General features: G+C 40.4%; 2 protein-coding genes across 2 annotated transcripts in view; one reads left to right on the top strand and one right to left on the bottom strand.

Annotated features, from left to right (window-relative positions):
- Positions 1 to 4,241, top strand: part of LOC101853567 (thyroid receptor-interacting protein 11) — a gene marked incomplete in the record, with an annotated part of 90,172 nt that extends 85,931 nt beyond the window's left edge. The window contains 4 exon segments of the mRNA XM_013084529.2: positions 1,355 to 1,436; positions 1,925 to 2,039; positions 2,517 to 2,606; positions 3,024 to 4,241. Coding sequence (XP_012939983.1) covers positions 1,355 to 1,436; positions 1,925 to 2,039; positions 2,517 to 2,606; positions 3,024 to 3,326 — 590 coding nt within the window.
- Positions 4,242 to 4,924: 683 nt separating this feature from the next.
- LOC101853100 lies at positions 4,925 to 27,341 on the bottom strand. The gene is made up of 7 exons (XM_005101815.3): positions 26,882 to 27,341; positions 22,570 to 22,690; positions 19,340 to 19,437; positions 18,644 to 18,824; positions 14,981 to 15,138; positions 11,827 to 12,004; positions 4,925 to 9,224 (listed from the first exon to the last, which is right to left on the bottom strand). The coding sequence occupies exons 1-7, from the start codon at positions 27,128 to 27,130 to the stop codon at positions 8,833 to 8,835; spliced, it is 1,377 nt and encodes a 458-aa protein (XP_005101872.1). The 5' UTR covers positions 27,131 to 27,341; the 3' UTR covers positions 4,925 to 8,832.
- Between the last annotated feature and the right edge of the window lie 163 nt (positions 27,342 to 27,504).

Here is a 27,504-nt window from a genome sequence, read left to right as displayed (position 1 = left end):
TGGCTGGAACGGTATGTCTGTTGGTGTTGTGGCTTGAACAGTGTGCATTGTGGCTTTACCTTTGGCATGGTGCTATATGCTGCCTCACCACCCCTTGTCTACCCCTCCCCTGTGTGTGTGGGCGTTTGTCTAATCTCAGCTGGTAATTCTGAGTGACTCTCGGCAACCCTCAAGTTACCAGCCGAGGTTATACAACTACCTAGCACTCGCTGCATGCAATGCTTACTGCTCGCTGTCTGTGTCTCTGTTTGTCTGGCTATCCTCTGTCTGTTTTATCTCTCTATCTTTGTGCCCTCTGTATTCTCTTTCTGGCTTCTCTCCCTGTGTCACTTTTTTTTTTTGTTCTTCTGTCTAACTGACTACCTGCTTGAATATCTCTCTCACTGTCACACACAAACACACACACACACAACCTCCTCGTCTCCTGCTCTCTGTGCCTACCTGTGTACGCTCATTGTATTTGGCTTGGTCGTGGTTTCCTTCTCCCTAGTTTTGTGTCAGGTTTTTGTTTGATGTCTTCAATGTACTTTGTGTAGTTTGTGTATGTGGCGCCTGGCTTGACCTGCATGATGTGCATTTTGCTGTTTGCCCATCGCCCCTTTTGGAGGATTGTCGCTGCTACAGCACAACTGTTGTATGTGCATGTGCATGTGTTGTTGTTGTTCTTGTTGTTATGCATATGGGACTGTGTGCACATTATGCAAGACTTGTGTGTGTAGGCGTGGATATTTAAGACTGGACATGTGTAACTCCCTCCCCCGTAGTGTCGGCCGGTGACCGTGACGGTTGTGTAGGTGTGAGTATTACTTCAGGTACTGAGTGAATGAGGTCAGTACCTAATGTGATATTCTCATCTGGACGACCCAAAACTGCATGCTTTCTCCACGTGTTGGCCACCAAATCCCACTCACTACAGACCCCTGCCTGTTGGGTCGTTAGAGTTTGTATAATACGTTTGTGTGTGTGTGTTTGTGGTCGTGTGCATGGACTCCCGCAGGCCACTGAGAGTGGTGAGAATGACACCTGGTAGGGAGTTGGAGGGTTAATTACTGGCAGAAATTGCTTGAATGGGGTTTTATTTTGTATAGTATTTTTAGTATAGGTCTATTTAGTAAAGTATGCACATATACCAACCATAGTGTGGGTGATTGGCGGGTGCTTTGGTGTGATTTGCTCCTTCTTTCTTATCAAACACCTATCATCATTATCTCTCCTCCCATTTCTTTGTGTTACTCTCTAGTAACACCTCTAATCTTGGGCACTTATATGACCTTATTGTGTTGCAAGTGCTGTAAAATTCTTATGAAAACTTTGAAAACTTAAACTAACCATAGTTCTCTTTGTGTCTTCTCAGTCCTGCTCCGGGAGAATGCTCTGAGTGCTGCGGAAGAAGAGATTCACAAGCTGACCTCTAGCACTGAGGCCAAGGTTGACAAGTGAGTCTTTCTCTATCTCTATCATTCCCCTTCCCTCCGTCTTTCTCCCCTTCCCCCCAACTCTTCCATCCATATAAACCCAAACCACATAAACACACTTGTGTGTGGTGCACTATGCATTTGGATATAAATCATATTGTGCTTCACTTGTATGTCTACATGTTTGTATTTCATGGTTAAAATGGATGCTAGCAGGGTATATTGATAATTATTGTGTGTATATGTCATGTGTGTGTGTGTGTGAGTGTGTGTGAGAGAGAGAGAGAGAGAGAGAGAGAGAGAGAGAGACTGTTACTACATACTGGAGTATATTTATACAAGCACATGTTTTTAAGTTTATGTGTATGTATATGTCAGGATGTGATGTTGGACATTAATTTGTGGGGGGTATTTGCAAGATGTGATATTTGTAGTGGGTGTGTCTGTGTCTTTTGCTATGTTGTGTAGTTGCTATGTTGCTACATGGTGTGTGTGTGTCTGTTCTTCAGGGTTCTCATGCATAATATCGTGATGACATGGCTGACTTCACCCGAGAACAAACGGTCAGAGATTGTGCAGCTCATCGGTAGCGTGCTCAGCTTCAGCCAGGATGACTTTAAAAAGGTAGACAATCTGAATCTGAGCACCTTGGGGGAATAAGAAATGTGTAATGTGAGTGGTTGTGACTATTCCACAACCATGGTGTTTACAACGTAATGTGGGAACATTTAGCTCACAACCATATGTATAATTTACGTTCAGTTCATAGGCAGTATTTTTTAAAATTTATTGTTTTGGAAGCCACTATATACAATGCTTTTGGAGAATATCTAGCTTATATAGCGAGGGGCTTACGGTAATGAAGTTAATGTCCTGGGTGTTTTTTGTATGACTATATTAGTCTCTTTTTCTGTGAATACAACAAACATCGACATATACATTAATACATGTAGTAATGTTGTGTTTGAATACGTTCATGCATTGTGTCCTCTATGGGCATACACATGGTTTGTATATTTGTCAATCTTGTGATATATTTTTGGGGTCTCTGTGTCCTGTGAGTTATAAAGATCTTTAATCTCTCTTTCCTTCTCCGTCCAGATCGAGTCAGCCCATGGCCATGGAGGTCTTTTGTCTACAATCTTCCGACGTCCCTCAGCAAACTCTCCAGCCTCTGGTCCTTCCAATCAGGTATACCAAAAGTGAATTCATAGCTGCCAACCCGTATTTAAAAAAACGTATTAGATGTTTGAGAGTCTGGGTTTAGAAGTCTGTTTTCATGTCTTAAAATATAATATGTATCCTTTTTTTTCTAGTATTGTTCCTTACAGACTTGCAGATGCTGAAGAAAAATTATGAACTTTCAAAACTGGACATGCGAATAATAATGAGAACAAAGCTCATAATCAATTGGAGAGACGTTTAAATAAACGTTTTTAACATTGTTGTTTTAAGTCTGCTAAAATGTCACCACTTTTTAGTACCCTGTCTGTTTTGCATCTCCCCAACCTAGCCCTAAATAACCATTATATCGTGCTGATGTACTTCACTTTCCTCTGACTCGGACATCATTGTCTCCCTCCCTCATGCCTGTGTTTCTGTGTTCAGTCTTTCTCACAGTTATTTGTCAAGTTCCTGGAGCGAGAGTCCTCCCCACCTCCGTCTCCCGTGCGACTTCCTGCCGAGGCAATGGCGGCCGAGACCCAGCACCGGCACAAGCCACCGAACTTCAACCCTTTCATGGCTCCACGTCATGTGACCCATGAAGGCCCACGAGCAGCGTCCAGCAGCATGTCCTCCTCCCATCTACTCATGTCGCCTGAGGGGCCCGCAACCTCGCCACTCTTCGCACCGCTCACTCATAGTGCGGGGGAGAGTGCAATCCTCAAGGATGTCTTGGGAAACAGCTGACCTCGGTCCATAGGGGAGGGGAGGTCACTGGTCTATGGGCAGGGCTTAGAACCGACAGCACAGATATCTACTCAAAATGTGTTGACTAACTAATAAAGGACTACTCGAAGGTTGTTGACTCAATGTCCACGCACCAAGATAGCTGTAGGTCTGCTCTCCATGGCACACCATGTATAATTGTATCTTGACTTACAGAAGGCACAAGGGACCAGGGTTGTGTCTGTGCGTTTGTGCTTGTTTCTTTGCGTGTGTGTGATGCCTGTTTTTGTTTATTGTGAGGGTGTGGGAAGAGACAGGATTTCATCTGAAATGTTTAAGTGTTAGGGCCAGGAATTCAAGCACAGTGTATAAAACTAATACCTTGGTCAAATTCATTGACATAGCACTTAGGATCTTGTACAAATCCATAGGTGTTGGAACTTGTGAGGGATAATGACAAGTACCAATGCGGGGGCAGTGTACCATGTAGCATCTGCCCTCGTGGCATGTGTGGTGTGTGCGCATCTTGCTTCAGGCTGCTGTGTGCTACTTGACTTGTATGGGGGATCCAACACTGGCAGCACACAAATTCTATCATCCTGGCATTATTTGAATGACACTGAACGAGCTATGTATCTGTGAGTGAAATATGGGCTGAAAGACTGGTAGTTTTTCCTCAGGGGGAGGACAGTTCCCCCCATGTGATTGTAAAGGATGCAATACTTCATACATCGTCGGGAGATTTCTTAGCTTTCAAAGATGTGTAAACTTATTCTGGTGTAGATCACGTCATGTAAATGAAACTGCCCAAGTGTACTTAGGCAGTTTTTTGGTTTGTTTTACGGTCTTATTTGCTTTGCGGGGATGGTATGTACAAACCACATAGATATTATTTATTTACTGACGATCAATAAATGACAGTGATTACAAAACAAATCACGTTTTTTCATGATTTTGTCTTTAATAATGTGTCTGAGTGAACATTATAGCCATTTTCTGATGGGTGGTTGGCGGGTGCTCTGGTGTGATTTGCTCGTACTTTCCTATCAAATATCTGCCGTTCTTTACTTTCCTCCTTTTCTTTGTATATTTCTCTAGTAACCCTTTTAATCCCTGGCACTTTTAAAACCCTATTTGTGTAGCAGATGCCATGACACTAAATCTAACCAATTTTGAGCTGCCTGGCGCTGTATCATCTCAGGTTTGTTGTGAGAGGAACATAGAGCCACTACCGCATTTCACAAAACGAAGCAATTCCCCTCACTTCCTCCAGACCTTTCTATAGAACAGACTGTGTCATGTCTGTGTGGTGAAGTTGTAGTACAGGACCACCAGTAAGCACCAGGACAGCCACATTTCACAAGGAAACAGATTAGTAAAAACCAGAAGGGGTAGAGCACACTTGGAATGCCTTTGACCTCCAGCAGTGACAAAGTCATAATAGCAGCTGTGGTGTAGCAAAAAAGACGCCATATTGTAAGGCAAAGGCATGATGAGAGAGTCATGTTGTTGCACAAGACATGATAATGTATGTGATAGACAAAGATGTCACGTGAGGGCAGGACTATCCTGAATGATGGTTTGTTTAATTTACAAACAAATGTTTTCCAAAGCCGAAATGTTATTCAGGTTTTATTCTTATATGACTTGGCATTACTTTCATTCGGAATACAATAGATTCAAATGTCTTTTCTCAAAAACCATTTCACTTCTACATATATCACAACTTTTCATTTCTGCAAACAAAATATTTGTGGCGCGACGCAGTGGAATCAGGTGCTTGTCAATTTTTGGGCATATGAAGTTTTTGGCATAATCTTAAAGGTTATTCATTTGCATAGCTTTTGATGAAAAAAATATCCATTTATCTTGAATGGAAGTCGAGATATTTGCGATTCAAGGAGGAGGGGATTGTCAGGTTTTAGAAGTAAAATTAGCCAGAAAATGGCCGCCAAAGTTTGGTGACTTCCATTGCTTAATTAAGAGTCCTTGGAAACTGCAAACGTACTTTTTTTTGTGCCTTTAATCAACATTTTTTCCATAAAAATCCACACATGAAAGTGTTTTTGAATTGACGTACAAGGCGTTGAACCAAAAAACAAAAATTTCGAAACTGGCAGAAAAATGCCGATTTCTCAGATTTCATTACTTTGCCAAGCGCCTGATTTCACCACGAAGCCTCGCATTTCATCTCTTCAAATGAAAGATCTCTGTCATAACATTTCATATATCTCTCTCAATCTCTCTCTGGGGAAGTTGAGGCAGCACAAAACGACTGGGTGCACCTCTCAGTGTTTGCTTAACCACCACCAGGGGCCATAGACATGTAAATATGAATGTGTGTGATCACACAGCCCTCGTCTTGGCACACCAAAACCCCAACTAGTGGTGCAGAGTCGATCCAAACCTATGTCAAGTCCACAGGACAAACGGATGCTGAGAGATTTCCCCACTCTCATCAAGCACTGCAGCTGCCACGGCAAACTACATCACACAAACATGCATTCAAATTTACACAGAACTGAAAACTTCCTTCTCCCTCGCAACACTTGCTTGATCACATGCTTGCATGGCACATGCTGAAGCCAACTTCGCCACGATACATAATACAAATTACGCTAAATAGACAACCCAACCATACTCAAATATTTACAACCAATGAGAATTCAACCTGACCAGAATATTTACATTCAATGATGACAACCCTACTTGAAAGACAATCCATTCAAAAAATATCTTTTGGCACAAGCAAAACTTTTCAGTAACCCTGGCTCTTTCCCCTAGATGTATGAGACAGATTGTATTGAGAGAGTTTATTTCTCCCAGCATTACAGTTCACAAGTGCTCCAGTCTCACATTTACAGGCATCATTCCCTTCTCAGACACCTCGCCCATTCCCATCTCATACACCTGGTGCATCATTCTAGCCATAAAATTAAAACACATCCCAGACACGGTACTTCAGTCATCAATCCCATCCCAGATACCTTACTCATCATTCCCATCTCATAATCTCAGTCATCATTGCCATCTTATTCTCAGATATCTCAGTCATTCCCATCTCATATTCTGATATTTCAGTCGGTCATCATTCCCATCATGTTCTCAGATCTGTCATTCCCATCTAATATTCTGACATTTCAGTCAGTCACCATTCCCATCTTATTCTCAGATATTTCAGTCATTCCCATCTCGTATTCTGACATTTCAGTCAGTCATCATTCCCATCTCATAATCTTGGTCATCATTCCCATCTCATTCTTAGATACCTCACTCATCATTCCTGTCTCATATTCTGACATCTCACTCATCGTTCCCATCTCATAATCTCAGTCACCATTCCCATCTCTCCTACTTCAGTCATCAAACTTGCATTCTAAAGCATTGACGACATCATTGTCCAACCAGTCAATTGACCACAGAAAGGTATTCAAGGCCAATCAACAAGCAAACAGTGCAAACTATGCTTTAAGTTGTTTTAAGGCTAAAACTCTTCAACCATGTAAAATGTTAGTGAATCACAAGGCATGCCTATAACTGATCAACCATAACCTACACCCATGATGTACAACAATTGACTAATCACAACCTGCTCCTAGAATAAGTATAAGAATGAAAAAGCGCTCAAAACAAGGCAGTCTATGAACAGCTCATCAGTGAGCCATGACTCAAATGTGAGGAAAACTCCCCACTGTTACAGCAACAAAGAGGGACAGGAGAGTCCGTGCCAGCCATGGGCCGGGCCAGACCAGACGCAAAAATTTTTTTAAGTAAAAGCTATACTCTTAGCTGTGTTTAGAAAGACACCCTTTGAAATTGCAGTTCAACTGCATGAGAAACATGAATGGAAATATCACTGATTATATCTCTTTCACTGAATTTCACAACCTCCTTAATTTAATACAAAAGGCTATGAGTGTTCTCATATGTGTGTGTGCCTGGAGAAAGGTCCCATTTGTTGGCAAAGCTATTTTTGAGCAACCCCCCCCCCCCCAAAAAAAACCCAAAAACAAACAAACAGTTTAAGTGTAAATATTTTTAAAATAGTCATTGTTGCAACATCTGTACTTCACCAAAGGTTAAAAATGTGCTAGAAATTGGGATTTTCTTCAAACTTTGTTGTTACATACACCCTGTGTTACAAAATGTGACATATCTTTGAAAGCGCTCAAGATATGACCGTGTTCATTGATTTGCTCCAAAAATATGCACTTTTTTCAATATCCAACATTTCCAACAACTGGGCCCCTTCTCCAGACATATATGCTAAGGATCAATAACAGCAGGTAGGCCTATTACACTAGGTAGCATGATGGGCCAGTTCCACTTTTTCTCCACACTGACATCACACAAGTGTTCAATTTATAATAAAACAGGACAACATAGTGACCAGGATCTCAAATACAGAAATGAGGGAGTGAGGCTAAATTTTTCAGTCCAGCTTGCTCCACTGCATTCTCTATATATACTACCTTCATTGCACAATATGGTTTGATTTGAGCTCAACTGTCAGTCAGCACCTCATCAGTAACACATCATCACACAGACAAGGCCACTAATAAAGAAAGTCTGTCCGTGTGTTGATAAACAAGTACCAGTGAAAATGTGTGTGAGTGTATATATCCTCAGACAGCTGTTAAAATGTAGTAAGCCCAAATTCTTAATATCTTTTTAAAAGTCTGTAGTATTGGTTTTATTTGCTTGAGAAACAGTTTGTTGAAATTTAAATTCTAAATGATAAATCCAAGGGGAAAAAATCATAATGTAGGTGCAATTGTTAAAAGTATGAAACTGTTTTATTCCTCTCCTGTAAAATTTTGCATTCTGAGCTAAGTACATTTTTACAGCTTGCAGACAATACACTGGAGTGTATGTAAGTACGGGTAGGTGAGTGCAACTTTGTACAAGTATAAATAAGTACATTAGTATGTCCACATCTGTATGAGGATTTGTAGAGGTATGTTGAGTCATTTTGCACTCATAGGTTTATATATGAATGCATATTTACTAACATTGCCGCCGGTGTAAGTCTTAGGGTGAGAGGTCCCAAGCTGCGCACGGGACATGAGGCTTATCTGTCACATGTTAGATGTGGGATACAAGTCTAAGCTATCCTACATTAGATGTAGGACACAAGGCTCATTATCCTACATTAGATGTGGGACACAAGGCTCATTATCCCACATTAGATGAGAGTTGCAAGGCCCATTATCCCCACATCAGATGTAGGACACAAGGTTCATTATCCCACATCAGATATGGGACACAAGGCTCATTATTCCACATTAGATGTGGGATGCAAGGCTCATTATCCCATATCAGATGTGGGATACAAGGCTCATTTATTCCATGTCAGAAGATTTATCTATCACAGAAAAAATGGCAGAACATTGAGAGACATGGAGCAAGGACTAGTTTCACTGTCTCAATGGTCAGCCTACCACTGTGATTGGTACATTGGCCAACAACTGTATGACACTTTTTGGAAAGCTGGTAGACACATCGGTCAAGACACAGGACACATTTGTCAAGACAGAACACATCCACAGTTTGTCCTTGAGGAATCTGATGGAGGGACAATTTTGTTCTTCTCTCGGTCCCGTCTCCTCCTTCTGCGACTAACTTCTTTCCTCTGTCCTTCCATCACATCTCCGGCTCTCCAGGAAGCCCGTCGAGGCTCGGTTGATTCACGAGATCCAAAGGATAGAAAGTGGCGAGGACTGCGACAGGAAGTGAACTTTCGCATGCACTCCTTGATGTAGTCTTCATACTGCTGATCCAGCTGACGTGCTGCTGAGATTTGCTCCTTCCTGGCTGGGATCTCCACAGCACGCGCACATTCAAGCGAACAAGCCCAATGCTGGAACGGGACACATGTGTTGCCTAAGTAGGGATTCTTGAAGGTGATCACTTTGTAGCCTGTACAGAAAGAAAAGGTGACACATACTCATTTTAAATCACTAGCACTCTATATACACATGTATCACACCCCAAATTTCAAAGAATTTACGTATTTGGCTATGATGAAGATATGGCAGGTGAACACAAAAACAATGACAACTTCCCGAAACATAATATCCCTTGGCTAGAGGCTCACTGCAAGACGAAATTGAAACTAGATCCATCCCCTCTGTCTTCACCTCCAGTAACGTGAATTCTAGACATCCAGGACTTGTTAATCACACAAGACCTTGTTTATGTGTAGTTCACTGAACAAAACATATTTTCTCGCTTTCCTCTGGTAAAATTAACTATAACCTTGAACTCCTGTATCTTCACGAAGGCTTAGAACTTTTATTCAAATTCTCTGGTAATTCCTAGGGCCCGGCAGTTACCATGATAGAATTACCATTAGTAGATGATGCACAAAGATCTATTATTAGCAGACAGCACCAGACTTTACATGACAAGACAGCACTTGCAGACTTGCCATTAACAAATGACAGAGACATTTCCAGACAGTATATATATAAATTAATAGTACACACATACTTATTTTAACACTTTGCAGTAACACAGCCAGAAGTACAAATACCCCATCTGGTCACCCAGTCAGGAAAGCGACTGCAACGGACTTCTCGGGCCAGGCGTTTCAAGTGACAGCAAAGTGTTAAGCAGACAAAACAGACTTACTATTAACAGACTTAACAGATAGTACCCTCAGAATGACCATTAGCAATCAGTAACCACAGGTTTACCATTAGAAGAGACAGTATACCAGACTTAACAATAATAGATGAAACAAACATTTACAACGGAACTCGGATTTAACAAGCTTGGATTCAACGCACGAGATGAGATAGATTCCCTGTTCTTTTTTCTTCTTTAAAATCAATAACAATAACCCGGATTCAACGAGCACTTAAATCAGCGAGCTCGGATTCAACGAGGTCGCTTCAGGGTGAACAGCCCCGCAGAAGTGGCTTCGCTCATTTTTCTACCAGAACGAACTTTATCTATTCCCGGAAACCATCCATTGCACCTGCATCGTGAACCATTATTCATTCAATTAGCCGATTGCATGCGACCAATCAGCGGCCTTTTTTCATTCCAACACATGTGTTGTTGGCACGCACATGTGTATACTCTGGCGTGTGTCGGGGTCGGATAGGTGGCCTGCACACGTGTGACTGTGTGTGCATGTTGGGAAGGGGGGTGGGCACTAGCGGTCCGGGCGTCGAATGTCGCAGATACAAATGCGTCACAGCCTTTTTTCCCCCTCGGCAACTGACCCTTATTACAATGATAAGCTAGTCTTTACGTAGATCTACGTAATGAATTGTGCGCTGGTCTATGGAATCAAAAGTTGCCGTATGCTAGGCTCTGCACATCAAATTAACTTTTTGGTAAACAATCGAGATGACACAGGCGAGTGCATTTGAACGAATCGGTCTTTTTTTATTACACAGCTCATAATATGCGGGCATTTTAGGCCCTACTTGTGACTTCTCCTTATACATTACTTGCTCAGAGCCCGTAATTATCTACACAAAACCTTGTGTTTGCTATAATGAACACTCGGATTCAACAAGATTTTAGGTCCGGCCCGGCTACCTCGTTGAATCCAAGTTCCACTGTATTATATTTTTTTAAATGTGTTTTTTGGAAAGTGTTTTATGACGCTCGCAACTGCATAAGGTCATGTGAGCGCGCGGGACACGCCCAACATTTTCAGTTGGTAGAAAATTTTGGATTTTGCCCGGGTGGCGGCAGAAGCCTACTCTTATCGATTTTGGACCACCGAGGGATCTTTAACGTGCGCAACTTGCCCACGGGACTTCTGAGACATTTCGCCCTTGTCCGAGAAGGCTACCAGAAGATCAGGCATGTGGCTGAAAGACAGCAGTAAGAAGGAGCCAAGGAGAAGCAGTGGAAAGGCTGCAGAAAGAGTCAGGAGCCGAGAGGATGGGGCAAAGGAGGTGAGGGGTGGGGGCAGAAAGTGGAGACGAAAGCAGACGACAGAATATGGCTAGAGAGCAGGAAAAGGGGTGAAAGGAGACTATTTTAGAGAAGACAATTTTAAAGACGAAATTTTTTTCGTCATGAAAAGAGAGGCGAACACATTAACCTCTATGCCACAAGAACCCCCATTTATCATATATATATATGGTATACACAGACTTATGACCAGTATATGACCCATGCAAACTGACACTAGCAGAAAGGGCATGCATGCACACCTCCCAACCTACCATGAGCAGGCTGTACATACAGACTAACGATGAGCATATCATCAGCAAGCTGTTCAGATCTTCTCAGTCCAGAAAGAAAAATTTTTCAGAGGAGCAAAAGTGTTTCATTCTTTTAACAATAGTACCTATATTATGTATCTTTTCATGTCTTTTTTCAACATTTAGAATTTGAATTGACAAAATATTTCTTGAGCTTATGATATCACAGATTAAGAAACTGCAAGAAAAATGTTTCACAATTTTTGAGTTGAGTACATCTGAACAGTTGACCGACGATATGGCCCACGACCACTAGAAGGTAGCATATGCTTGTAGACCTCCCAACATACCATTAGCCGATGTGAGCTGAGCTTTGTCACAGTGATGGCAGATATTGAACAGATTGTAAATCTCTGCAATGTAGTCCTTGAGCACAGGGGCTACACTAGCACTTTCGAAAAAGTTGCTCTTCGATCCGATGATGCTCTGAGCTGCCCAAAACTGCAGACTTTCCTGTTTCTTGTGGGCCTGTAACAAGAAAAATAATAAGATTAGATAAGATAACATACTACTTTATTATCCAAGAGGGAAATTTTTCCTGGCTGTACAGGACCGTAAAAAACAGGCAAGTATCCATAAAAATTTATTTTATATATTACTCTCATTTAATTTCAATATGAAAAGAGAAGTAAAGCTAACAAAATGTACAGATCACATTAGATGCATCGTTCAACCATATGAAGGAATTTAATTACAAGACCTTTGGAGTTGTATAAATACATACTCTAAAGAGCAATACACATCTAAGTTTATTCTGACAATAGCCTTATGCTAGATGGTCAAAAACTTCTGGAGCAAGGAACTTTGTCAGAGATTGAAAGCTATATCTTTTGAACAGGTGTCGGACAGGAGCAATGAGATCGACATATATCTTGAGACTCATGACTGGATGAGTGAAAATGGAAAGTCTCTTAGTTAATCACTCTTTGCTCGCCATAAGTCATAAACCCACCCAGAAGTCACATCAATTCATTTCAAAGTAAGGGGAGATCATTTTACCCATTGTAGTCCTGACTATGAGTCGCCATGGATTATCCTCCTGATGAATCAGTCAAGATCCTGTTTTCATATTCAAATGTCTCCCTTGACATGAGGTGTAAAACTTTAATACGGCTGAAATTGTTTAAGTCGGCCATTTATTGTTGATTGGCCATTCTTACAGGTGATCGTCTAATACAGGTGGCAGTTAGAGCAAGTTCGACTGTACTTGTAAAAGCACTCTATCCTACACCAAGAGGAAAGAGGAATAAAACTGTGAGGTATAATTCTAGGTAAAATATCCTATACCGTAAGGAAAAAGGAATAAAACTCTCATGCCTAAAATCTGGCCAATTTCAGGCCACTTTTAACACTGAGTTTTTGTGACACAAAAATGCAACTTTACAACACAAATGACCATTACTCAACACAAATGACCATTACTCAACACAAATGACTATTACTCAACACAAAATGCATATTTTTTAAAGTGTTGTACATCAGTTTGTTAGGAATTTTACACAGAATGTACACAACTACAAAACACCTTTTTACAAAGTCACAGAAATATTTTTTGGGTACTTCTAGAGGTTCAGGGTGATAAAAAATCCCCCCGCAAGGATAACCCGAAATGGACAAAATGGGCTATATCTTTGCTGCTAATGGTCATATTTAGACAAATCATACATCATTCTCTTTGTCTTTTTTCACTGTTCATATTTATTAAAGAGTTAAGCCAATTAAGTAATAATTTCCAATTTTTATGGCCATTCTTAAGATTTCAAAACGTATTTTTAGTGTTTTTCTAATCGTAAAACGGATTCCGTAAAAAAAAACCCCACCTCTAAATGACCGTCATAAGTCAGCTCCCTATCCTTCTTTTACAAAGTATTGTAACATACATTTGTGTGAAGCTTTATTTTATGCTTTCAAGTGCATAAAAGAGCTTATAAATTCAAGAAAAATGCTCTTCGGAGACCTAGTTGTAGACCCACTGGAACATTTAATAAACTGCGGAAAGATGACCAGAAAATAACAAAGTCATCTTATGATCTTCATACAAGTTGCACTTGCAATTTTTTGGACAAATTATATTTATAGTCTACCTCATTCTATTATTTTTTCACACATGTTTCTTCACTATTCATTACATTTTGAGTTATTATCAACTAGCAATTTTTATTGATGAGCATAATTTTTTTTAAATATTGAGTCAGACTCATTGGCCATAAATTATATTTTTTTTAATGGCACAATTTGATAATGTAAATGTAAAAATATCCAGAAAATAACATTAAATTATTAGGTACTGAAAGTGAAAGACTGAGCAGAGGCTTAGATAAACTCTGTTCTCTACTACTATACTACTAACTAGTAAGTTTGCGCAAAACTGATTTGAGAAAAAGGCTGTCTCATAAAAGCAATTGTTATGATGAGATTTATTATTAACTCTGGAATATATAGCTAGATGCTGAATCTAACATCAATTAGAACTGTGCAATTCAAGCTTTATTTCAATTCCAAAGCCCAAGGGCAAAAATAGCTAGATCTATATGCTGGCTTTTTTACTGTTTCTAGCCTACTACTGCTGAATTCTAGAAGGGAATCTAGATTTAGCTATCATTTGCACTATTCAAGAGCCAAATATGGTAAAATAAAAGCAAAACTGTGAATTCTTTTGTCAGTCCGTTCATAATTTCATAGCCACACATATTATTATTATCCGGAGAAACAAGTAAAGCGCGAATAAATGCGATGCCGGCGCAATACGTTATCAGTGTGCAGGGGAGAGCGGGGCGAGGGGCGCTGACCGGCCGATTCGGCGTTTTGGCTTTTTGTATGCATTTTTACGGGAAGCGCCGTAGCGTTGTGCAAAGTTCAACCTAAACAACTCAAGTGTCAAAAGAAACTAGAATGGATAATCTATAACTTCTGAAAGATTCATAAATATACAGCCAGTAGTTTTCATTTTATCGCGTTGTAAAAACTGCCTTGTTTTCAGATGCATATATTTCCAGTTCTACTGAACCGATTTTCACGCGAAGACCGCCATTTTGAAGTCATTTCTTTTCTGTTTAAAAAGATGTATCGGGAGTGGTAGTGCAATTGGCAAAACGAAACAAAACTGTGAGTTGTTTAGACCCACCGTAGTGCGATGCTTCACGGCCGGTCACAAAAATCTACGGGGCGTACCGCGGCCGATTCGCCCTGCCGCGAGCGCGTTCACTAAACTGCCTAATAAAACTCTCTGTAAAATATCCTACACATTATGAAAAAAGGAATAAAACTCTACATAAAACATCTTACACCAAAAATAAAAAGGAATAAAACTATGTAAAATTTCCTACACCATAAGGAAAAAAGTAATAAAACTCTAGGTACAATGTCCAAAACCACTAGGAAGACGGGAGAGAACTCTGATGTACAAGAAGCAGCCAAGAAGTTTTTCCTTATCCCAGTTGTTACCTGAGCCTCACAGGGCACTGCAATGATGCGCAAATTGACATCTGTGTGGTACCACATAAAGGTGGACTTAAAGTAGTTGTGGTTGCCATGTCGATGCACAGTCTTCAAGCAGGGAAGTTTTGTCAGAAAGCCTGGGAGAGCATCTAGAAGATTGTTATCTGTGGATGAGATGAGATGCAATTGTTATCTATTGACTAGATCAGATGAAACTATAATCTTGAGATGAGATGAGACGAGATTGTTATCTGTGAGAGATCAGTAGGCAATATGAGATGGAACTTCTGTCTCAGAAAAATATGAGGCTAGATTGTCTCCTGTGAATGAGATTGTAATGTGTATATTAGATGAGAATAAGTTATATTTGTCGATGAGACAAGAAAAGTAAGTTGTTATCTGGAGACAAAAAAGGAAGTGAAACCACAATCTGTAGATGAGATTTGATGATACCATACTGTCCTTAGATGAAATAAAAAGCTATCTGTGGACAAGATGAGATTGTTTTCTGTGGGACTTCGGTAATGCAAGACACAGACCAATATTAACAGATAAAACGTCTAAACCACAAGATTCATTCAGTGTCTGTTGCAAAACACAGACCTACATCTCTTTGTTTGTTTAGTATGGGGTTTTACGGTGCTCGCAACTGCATAAGGTCATATGAGCGCGTGGGACACACTTAATACTTTTTCGTGGGTAGGAAATTTTGAATTTTGCCCGGGTGGCGGCCGAAGCCTACTCTTATCGATTTTAGACCACCAAGGGATCTTTAACGTGCGCAATTTGCACACAGGCCCTCCGAGATTTTTCGCCCTTGTCCAAGAAGGCTAGGTGTAGATCTTTCCTACCAGAAGATCAGGGGTGTGGCAGAAAGACAGCAGTTAGGAGGAGCCAAGGAGTAGCAGTAGAAAGGCTGCAGAAAGAGTCAGGAGCCCAGAGGAGGGGGCAAAGGAGGTGAGGGGTCAGAAAGTGGAAATGAAAGCAGACAACAGAACATTGTTAGAGATCAGGAAAGGATGTGAAAGGAGACAATTTTAGAGAAGAACATTTTTTGGTCGCTACCCGGAATCGAACCCGGGACCTTTGAATGAGAGGCCAACACCTTAACCTCTAGGCCACGAGAGCCCCCCTACATCTCTGGGTTTCAGCCAAAAAATTTGATTCTCTGCATAAGACCTATCGCTCTAAAAGTCAGTTACAAAATATTTCTCTCTATCAGCAAAAGACAGTCACAAGATTTTTGTCCTTTTGTTTCTGTCACTAATTTCACATTTTGAAGCATCAGTCACATGTGATGTCAAGGGACATGACTCTTATCTTTACTATGGGGACAAGATAATTATGGGAGTAGCACGCCCTTGGATGACGTCACATTGAGCCGCGGGAACATAGGCTGATGTTGTCTGAGTGACACTCATTGAGAGATTCAGTCGCAGACAGGACAAGGACAAGGCAACATCTATCCTAGACGAGGGCCCCCGGACAGACCCGACTCATCGGACCGCCAGGTAACTTTACATGGTGTCAGAGTTGGGATTGCCAAAATTCCTGATTGAAACAGATCACAAACCACTTCTACAACTGATGAAAACAAAGCATCTGGATGAATTGACCCCTCGCATTCAGAGATTTAGGATGAGAGTGATGAGGTTTTCCAACAACATCACCCGTGTACCAGGAAAGAATTTGGAAACAGCCGATGCATTGTCAAGAGCTTCGGTGGGAGTGCCAAGTAAAGAAGATCATCAAAAGGAAGAAGAGAGTGAGCTACACGTCAGATCTGTCCTAGAAGGATTCCCAGCAAGCGACAAGAAATTGCAAGAAATTAGAGAGCAGCAAGATGCAGACAAAATCTGTAAGAAATTAAAAGAATACTGTTAATTCTCATGGCCGACCACAACCAAAGTCGATCCAGTTATGAAGCCATATTGGACGTCAAGAGACGAGCTGACTGTGGAACAAGGTTAGCTACTATACCAGTGCCGACTTGTTATTCCCACAATATTAAGACAGGATATCTTGAAACGTCTTCACGAAGGACAACAGGGGATAGTTAAGTGCAGAGTGCTGGCTTGAAGTAGTGTACAGTGGCCTGGACTGTCACAAAAAATCGAAACGGTTACAAACTGTCCGACTGTGAAAAAGAAAGAACCATTGAAGGCGACAGTCACTCCAGACTACCCGGGGTAAAGGGTGGGTATGGATCTTTTTGTGTGGAAAGGTCACACATATCTCCTAATAGTACACTATTACTCGAGGTGGATTGAGATAACTCATCTAAGAGAGCCTACTGCTTCAAATGTCGTAGAACATTGCAAGTCAACTTTTGCTAGATATGGAGTTCCTGAAATCGTCGTCTCAGACAATGGATTCCAGTTCATAGCACACGAGTGTCAAAAGTTCTCACAGTACTATGGTTTAACGCACCTGAGAAGCAGCCCTCTACATCGTCAGAGTAATGGAGAAGCTGAAAGAGCCGTCAAAACTATCAAAATGTTATCGAGTAAGTCTGATGATCCTTACTTGACTCTCATGAACTACCGCTCCACACCTTTACAACAACGACAGAGCCCAGCAGAACTTCTAATGGGTAGGAAAATCAGGACAAGAGTGCCCATTTTTCCAGAAAAATTGGTCCCAAAGGGGGGAAAAAGGCAGGTGTTCAGGAAGATTGACGCAGCTTTCAGGCAGAGGCAGAAACAGGATTACGATCGAAGACATTGCGCCAGCCCATGTCAGTCTTGTCAAAAGGACAGCCAGTTTGGGTTAAAACCCCAAGGAATGCCAAGGCTACAGTTGTAGACAGATCGAGAGACAGATCATACCTCTTGAAAACGGACAACGGTTTGAAGGTTTGTAATCGTCACCAGATCCGGCTGAGGATGGAAGGCCATGACAGTACCCATCTCGTGATCCCCAGAGAGTCTTTTATGTTGCCTCACCATCAGCCAGAATTACCAGCAGAGTCACCAGAGTCAGACACAACCCGTCATGATACTTCCACTATGTCTGACAGCATAACGAAGTCGGGACGCCATGTCAGGCCTCCGCAGAGACTCGACTTGTAGGCGAAGTTTCTGCTGTGTACGGTGTATATAAGGTTCCAGAGTTATAGTTTCAGTTTCTGGTTGATGCGTTTAGTATTTTGAATTGTTCTTTAAATTGCTTGTGAGGGGGATGTGATGTCAAGTGACATGACTCTTATCTTTACTATGGGGACAAGATCATTAAGGGAGTAGCCCGCCCTTGGATGATGTCACATTGAGCCGTGGGAACATAGGCTGACGTTGTCTGAGCAACACTCACTGAGAGATTCAGTCGCAGACAGGACAAGGCAACATCTATCCTAGACGGGGGCCCCCTGACAGACCCGACTCATCGGACCGCCAGGTAACTTTACAGTCACAAAATCTATATTTTCTAGAGTGTGTCATAAGATCCACCTCAACAACGTTATATCCCAAGATCTGTCTTGACCTGTCTGTCACAATATATTTCTCTCAGAGTGTCTGTCAAACAATATTCCTCTAAGAACGTCTGTCACAAAATATTTTTCTCAGGATATCTGCCATAAGATCTAAGTCTCTAAGAGCCGGTCACAAAAATATTTCTGTCAAAGCGTTTGTCATACAGATATAAGGAGTTGACAACATGTGAAAGACATACCCAGCAATAAGGTCTGTAGACGAGTGAGGAAGGTAAGAGAGTAGGGCAGTGACCACACAGACAACTTGTTGTTGGTCAGTGCCAGGTATTCCAAACTGGCCATCCTGCCAATGTCACAGGGCAAGTGCTCAAGGCCATTGTACTTCAAGCTTAGATACTTGACATTAGGACATCGGAATATCTGGAAAACAACATAAGATTTCATTAATGGAGACTAAAATGCCACAACTCTCAAGACAAAAAGCATTTTTCTCACTACGTGTGAAGAACGGGAAAGGGGTGGGGAAGGCAAATTTTTTTAAAAGACACAGGAATGTTAAACTATACGAAACACAAAGCACATAGATATCTATACAATTTTTCTTTTATAAACTACCAAAGGTTATCCTTGGTCATTAGACAAACATAGGAGTTCTAGATGATCTTCAGGTACAGAGGACTGATAGATAACTGCGAGAAAAAGATTCAGGACTTTGAGGTGACCATATAACACAGAGCTGCTAGATTATCTTCAGACAAAAACATGTGAACTGTTTGAGGCAAAAGGGCGCCTGAAGACATCGACGTCAGTGAAAAACATATGACTGTGAGAGGATTATTTAAGTACACAGGGCTACTTGATGATCTTCAAACAAACACAAAGCACTGCTGGAAGAACAGGACACAAAAAAGCAGGACTGCCAAATGAGTACCCACCTCCCGGGGCAGTCTATTGTCATCCCCAAACTTGAACATACTGTCAAGACTCAGCACAGTGAACTGATGAAGCTTCAGGTAGCGCATCAGCAGGGTTTCTGAAACAAACACACGAACATTTAGTGAACTGTTCTCTTAAATACTCTCTGTATGCAGTTCTGCTTTAACATCTATCTTACTTACTGACATGAGCAGAACAAAAAAAAATTTTTTGAACGAAACACCCAGGATTTCACCGGTGTGTAAGGGAACCATCCCTGTAGGCATCAATTTATAAAGAATGTAGTCCAATAGTGGCAGTTTTCAGATTAAACAAGCAAGCAAAAGGAAATTTTTAAAAAGAAGGGTTTTTTAAGACAGTTTCTGTTATATCTCAAAAGTAAATTTAGTGATCCTTTATTTTATGAAGAAAAAACATACTCCCATGTTACAATGTTCGAGAATGTCACAGACACAGATCACTCAAGAGGCAAAACGAACAATTCACCACAAAAATTCAAAGGACATGATCCAGTCAAATGATAAATTTTGTGGGAACACCACAGGCAACAGAATCATATTACATGTCTTGGTTTCTCCAGTATTGTGCAGGCTAAAGACATACATTTATCTAAACACCTGACCAGTAATACAAAAAACAAGAAATAAAGAACATAAGAGGTAAAATAGTAACACCACCACGGATGCAATCAAAATCATAATCATTTAGGAAGTGGGCTGTTTAGAATCGACATGATAGAGCTAAACGTCAACTATGTGCTGAACAATAATCTAGAAGTAAAAATAAAATATGTTCCCCATTTTGGAAATCAAACTCGTCATTCGATGCAAAGTGAAGAGCATCCATTCCACCATAAATGCTAGTAAAGTCAAACCCCACCTACAAAGGAAAAAAACCCGTTAAAATGTCAAATTAAGTACTAACTGCACGGAGAATTTAAAGTATCAATTTGTCTTTACATTCAGACAAGTATGCAATGATAGTAAATCCATGTCTTTGAGCTGACAGTGTGCAGGTGAATAGGTCAAATAAAGGCTATAGCCTCTGAGTGACTTTGATGTATCTCTTTCATAAAATCCACAAAGAAAACACAAACTGATCCGCGAAATTATCTTGTCCATAAACATCGGCCAGCGACGGAAAAGTAGAAAAAACATGATGACATAATGAACGTGAAATTCACAATGGTAATTTAAGGCCACACGCAGGTTTTTGGGGTCCAGTTCGGGTCCAACAATGTTTTTTGGGGTTTTAAGAAACTTCCCTTGAAAATTATGCACTAAATGGAATGGAAGAACTCCCAAAGCTCTATTTCAAAGAGATAGCTCCATACAGTTTGTAACATTGTGAGCCAATACAATGCTTTAAAGCAATTTTGAGATGTTTTTGCTGCTTTCCTCAAATACTTAATTTCTTGGCTTTTAAAGCTAAAAACTAAAAAACCATTAAAGACAGAGGAATTAAATTTGGATGGTAAGTGCACAAAAGAATTCCAAATAAAAAAATGCTAGCATTTTATAATTTTTGAAGAAAAAAAAATATTTAATGATTTTTTTTCCTTTGCAATTTTGATTACTTTTGTCATTTGCTAATGCAAGTCTTCTAAAAGTAATAAAATTATTATTGTTTACAATTTCAAGAAAAGCTAGAGTCATTTCTGTAAGATTTGTGTGCAGATTACAATGAATTAAGTTCATAGACATCAAGGATGGCTTTTGAGTTTTCAGCTTTTGAAAATGGTGTTTAGATAATACGGTTTCACTCTAATTTGCCGTTTCTGTGATTATGTAACTGATTATGATTCCCAAAACTAAATATTTATTTTTAATCCTTGAATGGAATGCCTAGAGAAAATGAGAAAAAACAAGTAAAAATAACTTAATTATAGATTTTGGTGCTAAGAAGTAGAGTGTGGCCTTAATGTTTTACTGAGTTCAGCACATTTTCATGTATATTAGTCCTCTTTTTCTTCTTTGTGTTCCCCTACTAGATCTCAGACTACTGGTTCTTCAACCTACAGAGAAACTGGTTTTCAAGTATATGTATCTGTTTTTCCTACTTCATCGGGTACCTTGTTACCTTCAGGCAGCCGTATTCCGATTTCTAAAGTTAACTATATTTTTAAACAGACAAGAGTATTTTCAGCTTCGGTAGAACTTAATTTTGAATTTTGCACAGGTGGCAGCCAAAGCCTACTCTTATCGATTTTAGAACCACCAAAGGATCAGTAGAAAGTACAAAGAGTCAATGGCAAGGAAGAGAAGAGTAAAGGGGAGCTGGGGTTGGTGATGGGGGAGGGTGACAGGGTGGAGAGAAAGGCAGATGACAAAACAGGACTACTAACTAGAGAACAGTAAAGGAGGATGAAGGAGAAAATTTTAGAGAAAACAATTTTTCCACTGCCAGGAGGCTTAGACCTTTTGACTGGTAGGTGAACACTATACCTCTTGACCAGGACAGCCCCTTGTGTTAATGAAAATGCAAAAAACTTCAAAATATATCAATGTCGTTGATTACTTTACCAAACATTGAGTTCTACAAAAGCAACAAATGCATCTCCACAGACAATAACATTAATGAAATTATTTATATATCAGTAAAAAGTTGTTCCCGCATCCCATCCGGACATTGGGGATTGCCTTGTTAGTGAGACTACTTCCTGGGCCTTCGGCATATTGTGATAGGGTGGCCAGTTCCTTTCCATGCCACCTTTACTTCCCCAACTCAAAGTCAGGTACCCATTATTGCTGGGTGGGCAGGAAGGGGCGGAAAAAATCCGTTTCCGAACCGAGGCTCGAATCCGGACTGTCCGCCATATATATCAGTATTTGTGATAAATATTAAAACTATAATTGATTGATTGTAAATTTTTTGGGTCTCCTTAGACTGTTGACATATTTAGAATATTTAGGAGGCAGGTCACTCTGACCCTGCCAGTCGAAACCAACAAGGGTTAAATCAAATACAGAACTTCACCTTTCACATTTTTAATATGTATGTAAATAGTAATTCCATAAATAACACAGAGATATAAATAATTAGTGATACACTCAATTGCACAGATATAGGAAGTTTGAATATCATGTTAAAATACAGACTCAGCTCCACAGATAGTAGTCATTGTGTACTTCAGTGAAACACATGTTAAAAGCGGGCTGCAACTCAACATGTAACAACATCAAAGTGACCAACACATTTATAACTCAGTAAATGTCCTGTTACAACTTACCACCAGCTTTTGGAAATCTTTTGCACTTTTCTCTCTCAATCTCCTGTTTTACCATTTCCAATAAGTGCTTGGGACGTCCATGCAGCATCACAGAAAGGTACCATAGGTCTTGGTGGATATCCTAATGTTCATTAAACATTGGAAACAAAATATCAGCAAACTCAAAGAGGTAAAAAGTTCCGAGCATAAAGCTAGGATCACACACATCACACCATCTTAATCCTTTTGTTATAAATATAATATGATCTTTAAAGCATGCATCAGAATACCATTGATTTACAATAAGAATACTGAGTACGTATCTAGCTTACACTATTAAAGTTTATATTACTGTTCATTTATAAATATTATGCATGTGACTGTGAGCCCGTTTTTGAGTGCAAGTATACTATTATATTATATCATGGTTATGTGCACAGAAATGTGTGGAAGAAACGATGTGTGAGGGAAGAGTGTGTGTCTGTATAGATAATTGGGAGTGCACATGTGAATGCGTATGTGTGTGTACAGGTTTGTGTGTGTTTGTGTTTAAATTTTTCACGATTTCCATTTTATTTTGTGACATCACCTTTTTTCCACCTTGACATCTCCCAGTGTAGTATGATGATTATCAGTATTGGAAGTGAGAATAACCCATGTCTCACTATTCTCACTCCCTCGTTATACCGGAAATGATCCTAGAGGGATCAGGGCAGAGGTTAGTGGGCATGACCCTGGGGGGGGGGGGGGGGAACCAGGGCTGATGCTCCACAGCATCATGTTCGTCACTGTTCGTGTCCGAATAGTCACAGTCAGGATTGTCAGTTTAGTGCCAAATCCCATAAATTTGGCTTTTTCTGATCGTGTCTGGCCCGGAGAATTTCATTTGGCTCTCTGGCTCTTTTTTGGCTCCAAACTCCAAATGTTCAAGAAGAAGGGGAAAGAAGAGGCAAGAAAAAAAAAAAGAAAAAGAAGGAATTTTTTAAAAAATGAAAGTGAAAAAAAGAGCTTGGATTATTTAATTATTAAACTAGTTAACAAGAATTAACACCCTCGCCCATTTGGTCTGATTAATTTACAACCCTTCTACTGTCGTGCAAGAGCATTTATGTCTCGTGCTTGTATCTCATTACATTTGTACACGCTCTCTGTTCCTTGAACCATAATTTTATTTTATTGTGTGCAAGCAGAGAGTGAGAGGCCTGCCATCGTAGTATGTAAACAACGAAAGGTCCAGCCGGTGGCCGGTCCCACATCACGCCCAGTAGTGTCGGTAGTGAGCCTTTTCTTATTTTTTTTACTGGTGAAGCGAAAAATGTTTTTACATTATTATTGTTAAATTCGTTCCCAACCACATGCGGTAAGCCACAAAGGGCCTAGATGATTATATCGGCTTGCGAGAGGTCAGGGGGGAGTCCTCGCCACATGCCCACACCTGGATGGGATCTATGCTCACCGGGCGGGGGGGGGGTGAGAATAGCCAGACTTGGGTTATTCTCACCCGGGGTGAGAATAAAGGAGGCCATCAGTATTAGTTAAAGTGCCTTTGGGAAACAATACTTCACATGGCCACAAGGTGCATACACATTAATATTACTTGGTAGGTTATAAGATGTGCGTACATGGGTGTGTCCCCGTAGTGTGTGTGGTGGTGTGTGTATATGACTGAATGTGTGTGCATGCATGAGAGTGTCACATTGTCACTGGTCACAAAATTAAGTCTAAGTTCTAAGCGTGAGTGTGTGTCGTAAGCACCTGCAAAGTTGCAAAGAGTGAGCAAGAACAAGGATAACATTTTTCTGAATTTCTTATATCGCATTCTTGCTCTTCCTTAACTCATTCGCTACGCCGAGCCGTGGGGGAGGCGCGGCTAAAGTGCCGTCAGTTTGCTAAGCCGTCCCTGGCGGCCCGAGAACCGACGTTCAATTTTAGCTTAGATTCTATTCCAATCCACATATCCATGTTAAAATAAAGGTCATAATATAATGTTGACTTCCGGGTCATGCGGTTCCACTGAAAATCGGAAGTTTTTTATTCAGTTTTGAAACACAATTTCGAAGTTTATGCGACTTTGTTTAATCGCGATGCTCAAATTATAGCCCAGACACCAGTCTTACTATTTTTACACAAACAAAATATATCATTATTTTGCACACTAAAGAAATGTAGGAATCTTCTTTAGAATATTGATACGATTGGGCTCAAATAGCCATTGCTCTGTTATTGAGAAATCAATATTTTTCAGTGCTAGATCTAGATCGGTCTAGATCTAAATTATCAAATTATTTTGTTCTCCCCAAAATCACTATTTTTTTGGTGAAATTACACAAAAAGTACCACTCAATACAAGTGTAAGTTTATTCCAAATGCAATTCTAAATAACTCCATATATATACATTACGAGTGTTTTTATCTGTTTGTGAATGCATCTTGTCCATTTTTCAAGATTATAATTTTTATTTTTTTTCAATGTCGGATGTCATGATCCAAATGTGCAGATATGGAAGGTATATATAATAAATTACAAATTTTTCCAATATTTTCCAGATCTAAAAAGAGACATTTATTTATGGCTATTTTGATATATCATTTGACTTCGTGCAAACATATTTTTTGAATTTCACGGAAGATGGTAAGTTTTTTATATTCAAATTTTATCCGAATCCAAGCAAAATTGTGTTGCATAATCACCTCTTACAGGAACTAAAGTTGAAAAATACACAAATAGACATTACAGATGCATTCCACAAGTCATACTGAAAATTTCGGTGTATAATATGTTAATACTTATTTGAATTTGTGGCCCCAAAGACCTTTGAACTGCACAGTCATCATTTCATTTCGCTTTCCCGAAAAAAATTAGTCCACAAGCCGAAAATAATACATAGCGAACGAGTTAACTGGTTTCTTTCCCATTGGAATTGGATCCATCAACTGCAAAAGTCACAACAACTTTGATACCAGGTCCTATCAGACAATACCACCATAATGATTCAAAAGACGACAGATAAGCCTACACTAGATCTACTACTACGCCAGTAAGAGATAGCAGTTGATATATAGGCTAATAAACAACGAAGTGACTATTTCTCCGAACGTTCGGAGAAATAGTGCCGACCTTTATTCCTCCGAACGGTTTCCCGCTTACGGTCTTGTGATTTTTTGCCTTTTGCGAGAGTTCGTCGCCAACTTTCATTCTGAAATTCTGCGAGGTCTGGGAAGGAGCAAATTTTTGGGTCTAGATCTATTTCGATTTTCAAGAGCTAGTCTAGAGATTTTTAGATGAGTGTAAAAACGTGAAAAAGAAAAGTTTCACAAACAGATTGAAATCAAAATTAGAACAGCCCATAAACAACCACAAAAATTGACAAATAAGGGCGTGTGACCACCTGTCCGAAGAAGATTGAACGTAGCCACTGCGAACTTTCTTTGTTGTAGAAAAAGGTAAAATTTAAGATTAGCAGACCACCTGGCACCTGTACATTATGAGCTGTGTAAAAAAAAAAAGACCGATTCGTTCAAATACACAAGCCTGTGTCATCTCGATTGTTTACCAAGAAAAAGTTGTGTTGCTGTGTAGAGCCGAGCATACGGCAACTTTTGATTCCATAGAGACCAGCGCACAATTCATTACGTAGATCTACGTCAAAACTATTGTAATAATAATCAGTTGCTGGGGGATAAAAGACTGATGCGTATGCGACGTTGAGCGCCCGGACCAATAGTGCCCCCCTCCTCCCCGACACGCACACACAGCCACACGTAAGCAGGCCGCCCATCCGACCCCGATACAAGCTAACGAGCCATCTTTAATTGCTTCTGGTGACCTCTTGACAAATAAACATTTATTAAAAGCGCTATAACTTTTCAGGCCGGCCTCAAATTCATCATAAGATAAAAACTTGGCTCCTGCACAAAATGCCATTTTGCCCGAAGTGATCCCGGTCTCTACCCAGCCTGAGGCGAGTCACGAGTAAGGCAGGACAGGAAGCCAGAGTCACGAGTCACAGGTAGTCGGGAGTGATGTCATGCTGGACAAGAATCAGAGTCCGAATAACATTTTTTCAAATATATATTCGGACTCGAGTCCGAATCTAATATAGATCTAGATTCTAGTCACTTCGGTTTTTTCTTTGCTTTTACGGAGCGTTGCTTTTAATGCATTTATCCATTTTGTTCATCCACACCGATAGAAAGTATACCAAAATTAGGAAAAACAGGTCTTGTTTCACACCGGGTGAGAATAGCCAACAGTGGCAAGTCTCACCTGGGGTGAGAGGTCGACTCACCCCGGGTGAGGATAGCCACTTCCAACATAACCAAAACAACTAACCCCAACTCCGAGTTCTTCAAGAGATTCAAGAGACAGAAGGGCTGAATCATCTGTCAAACAAGCAGATTCCAAAGTCTCTGCACCTGGATCAGCCCTTTTCCACAGACGTTCTCGCCACTCATACCACAAAGCTGGATGATGCTGGAATCTTCGAAACAAGAGCAGCTCAAAACCGAGGAATGGTTCTCCCATTCCTTCCATGTTGTCAGCTCGTATCGACGCATTCAGATCACTTCCTAGATTATTCATCCCTCCTATAAACGGACCGATCTTTTCTGTGGTAAATGAGGCTGAAAGCCATTCTTCTTTTCATCGTAGATCCATGTTCTCTCCGAAGGAGTGCCAGATCATAGAACGAAATCGGGAAGAATCACTTAATCTATCCCCTGGTCCACAGAGGCAGAGGTCTTGACCGGATGAAGAACTTGTGATAGCCAACATGAGAGGCAGGCACAACACAACAGCAACAGCTGTAGGAAATCACAATTCTAACAACTGTTGTGTGGATAAAATAGGATTCCCCCCCCCCCTCCTCTCCCGTGTTCATTCTCCCCTTGGCTCTTTTAGATGCGCATTAAAACAGCAAACTTTATTATTGCTATGTTTTAAGGTTACGTTAGCCT

The sequence above is a fragment of the Aplysia californica genome, unplaced genomic scaffold (assembly GCF_000002075.1).
Source record: "Aplysia californica isolate F4 #8 unplaced genomic scaffold, AplCal3.0 scaffold00300, whole genome shotgun sequence".
NCBI classification, from domain to species: domain Eukaryota; kingdom Metazoa; phylum Mollusca; class Gastropoda; order Aplysiida; family Aplysiidae; genus Aplysia; species Aplysia californica.
Note: the sequence above shows the minus strand (reverse complement) of the source record. Positions and strands in the feature narration are given on the sequence as shown.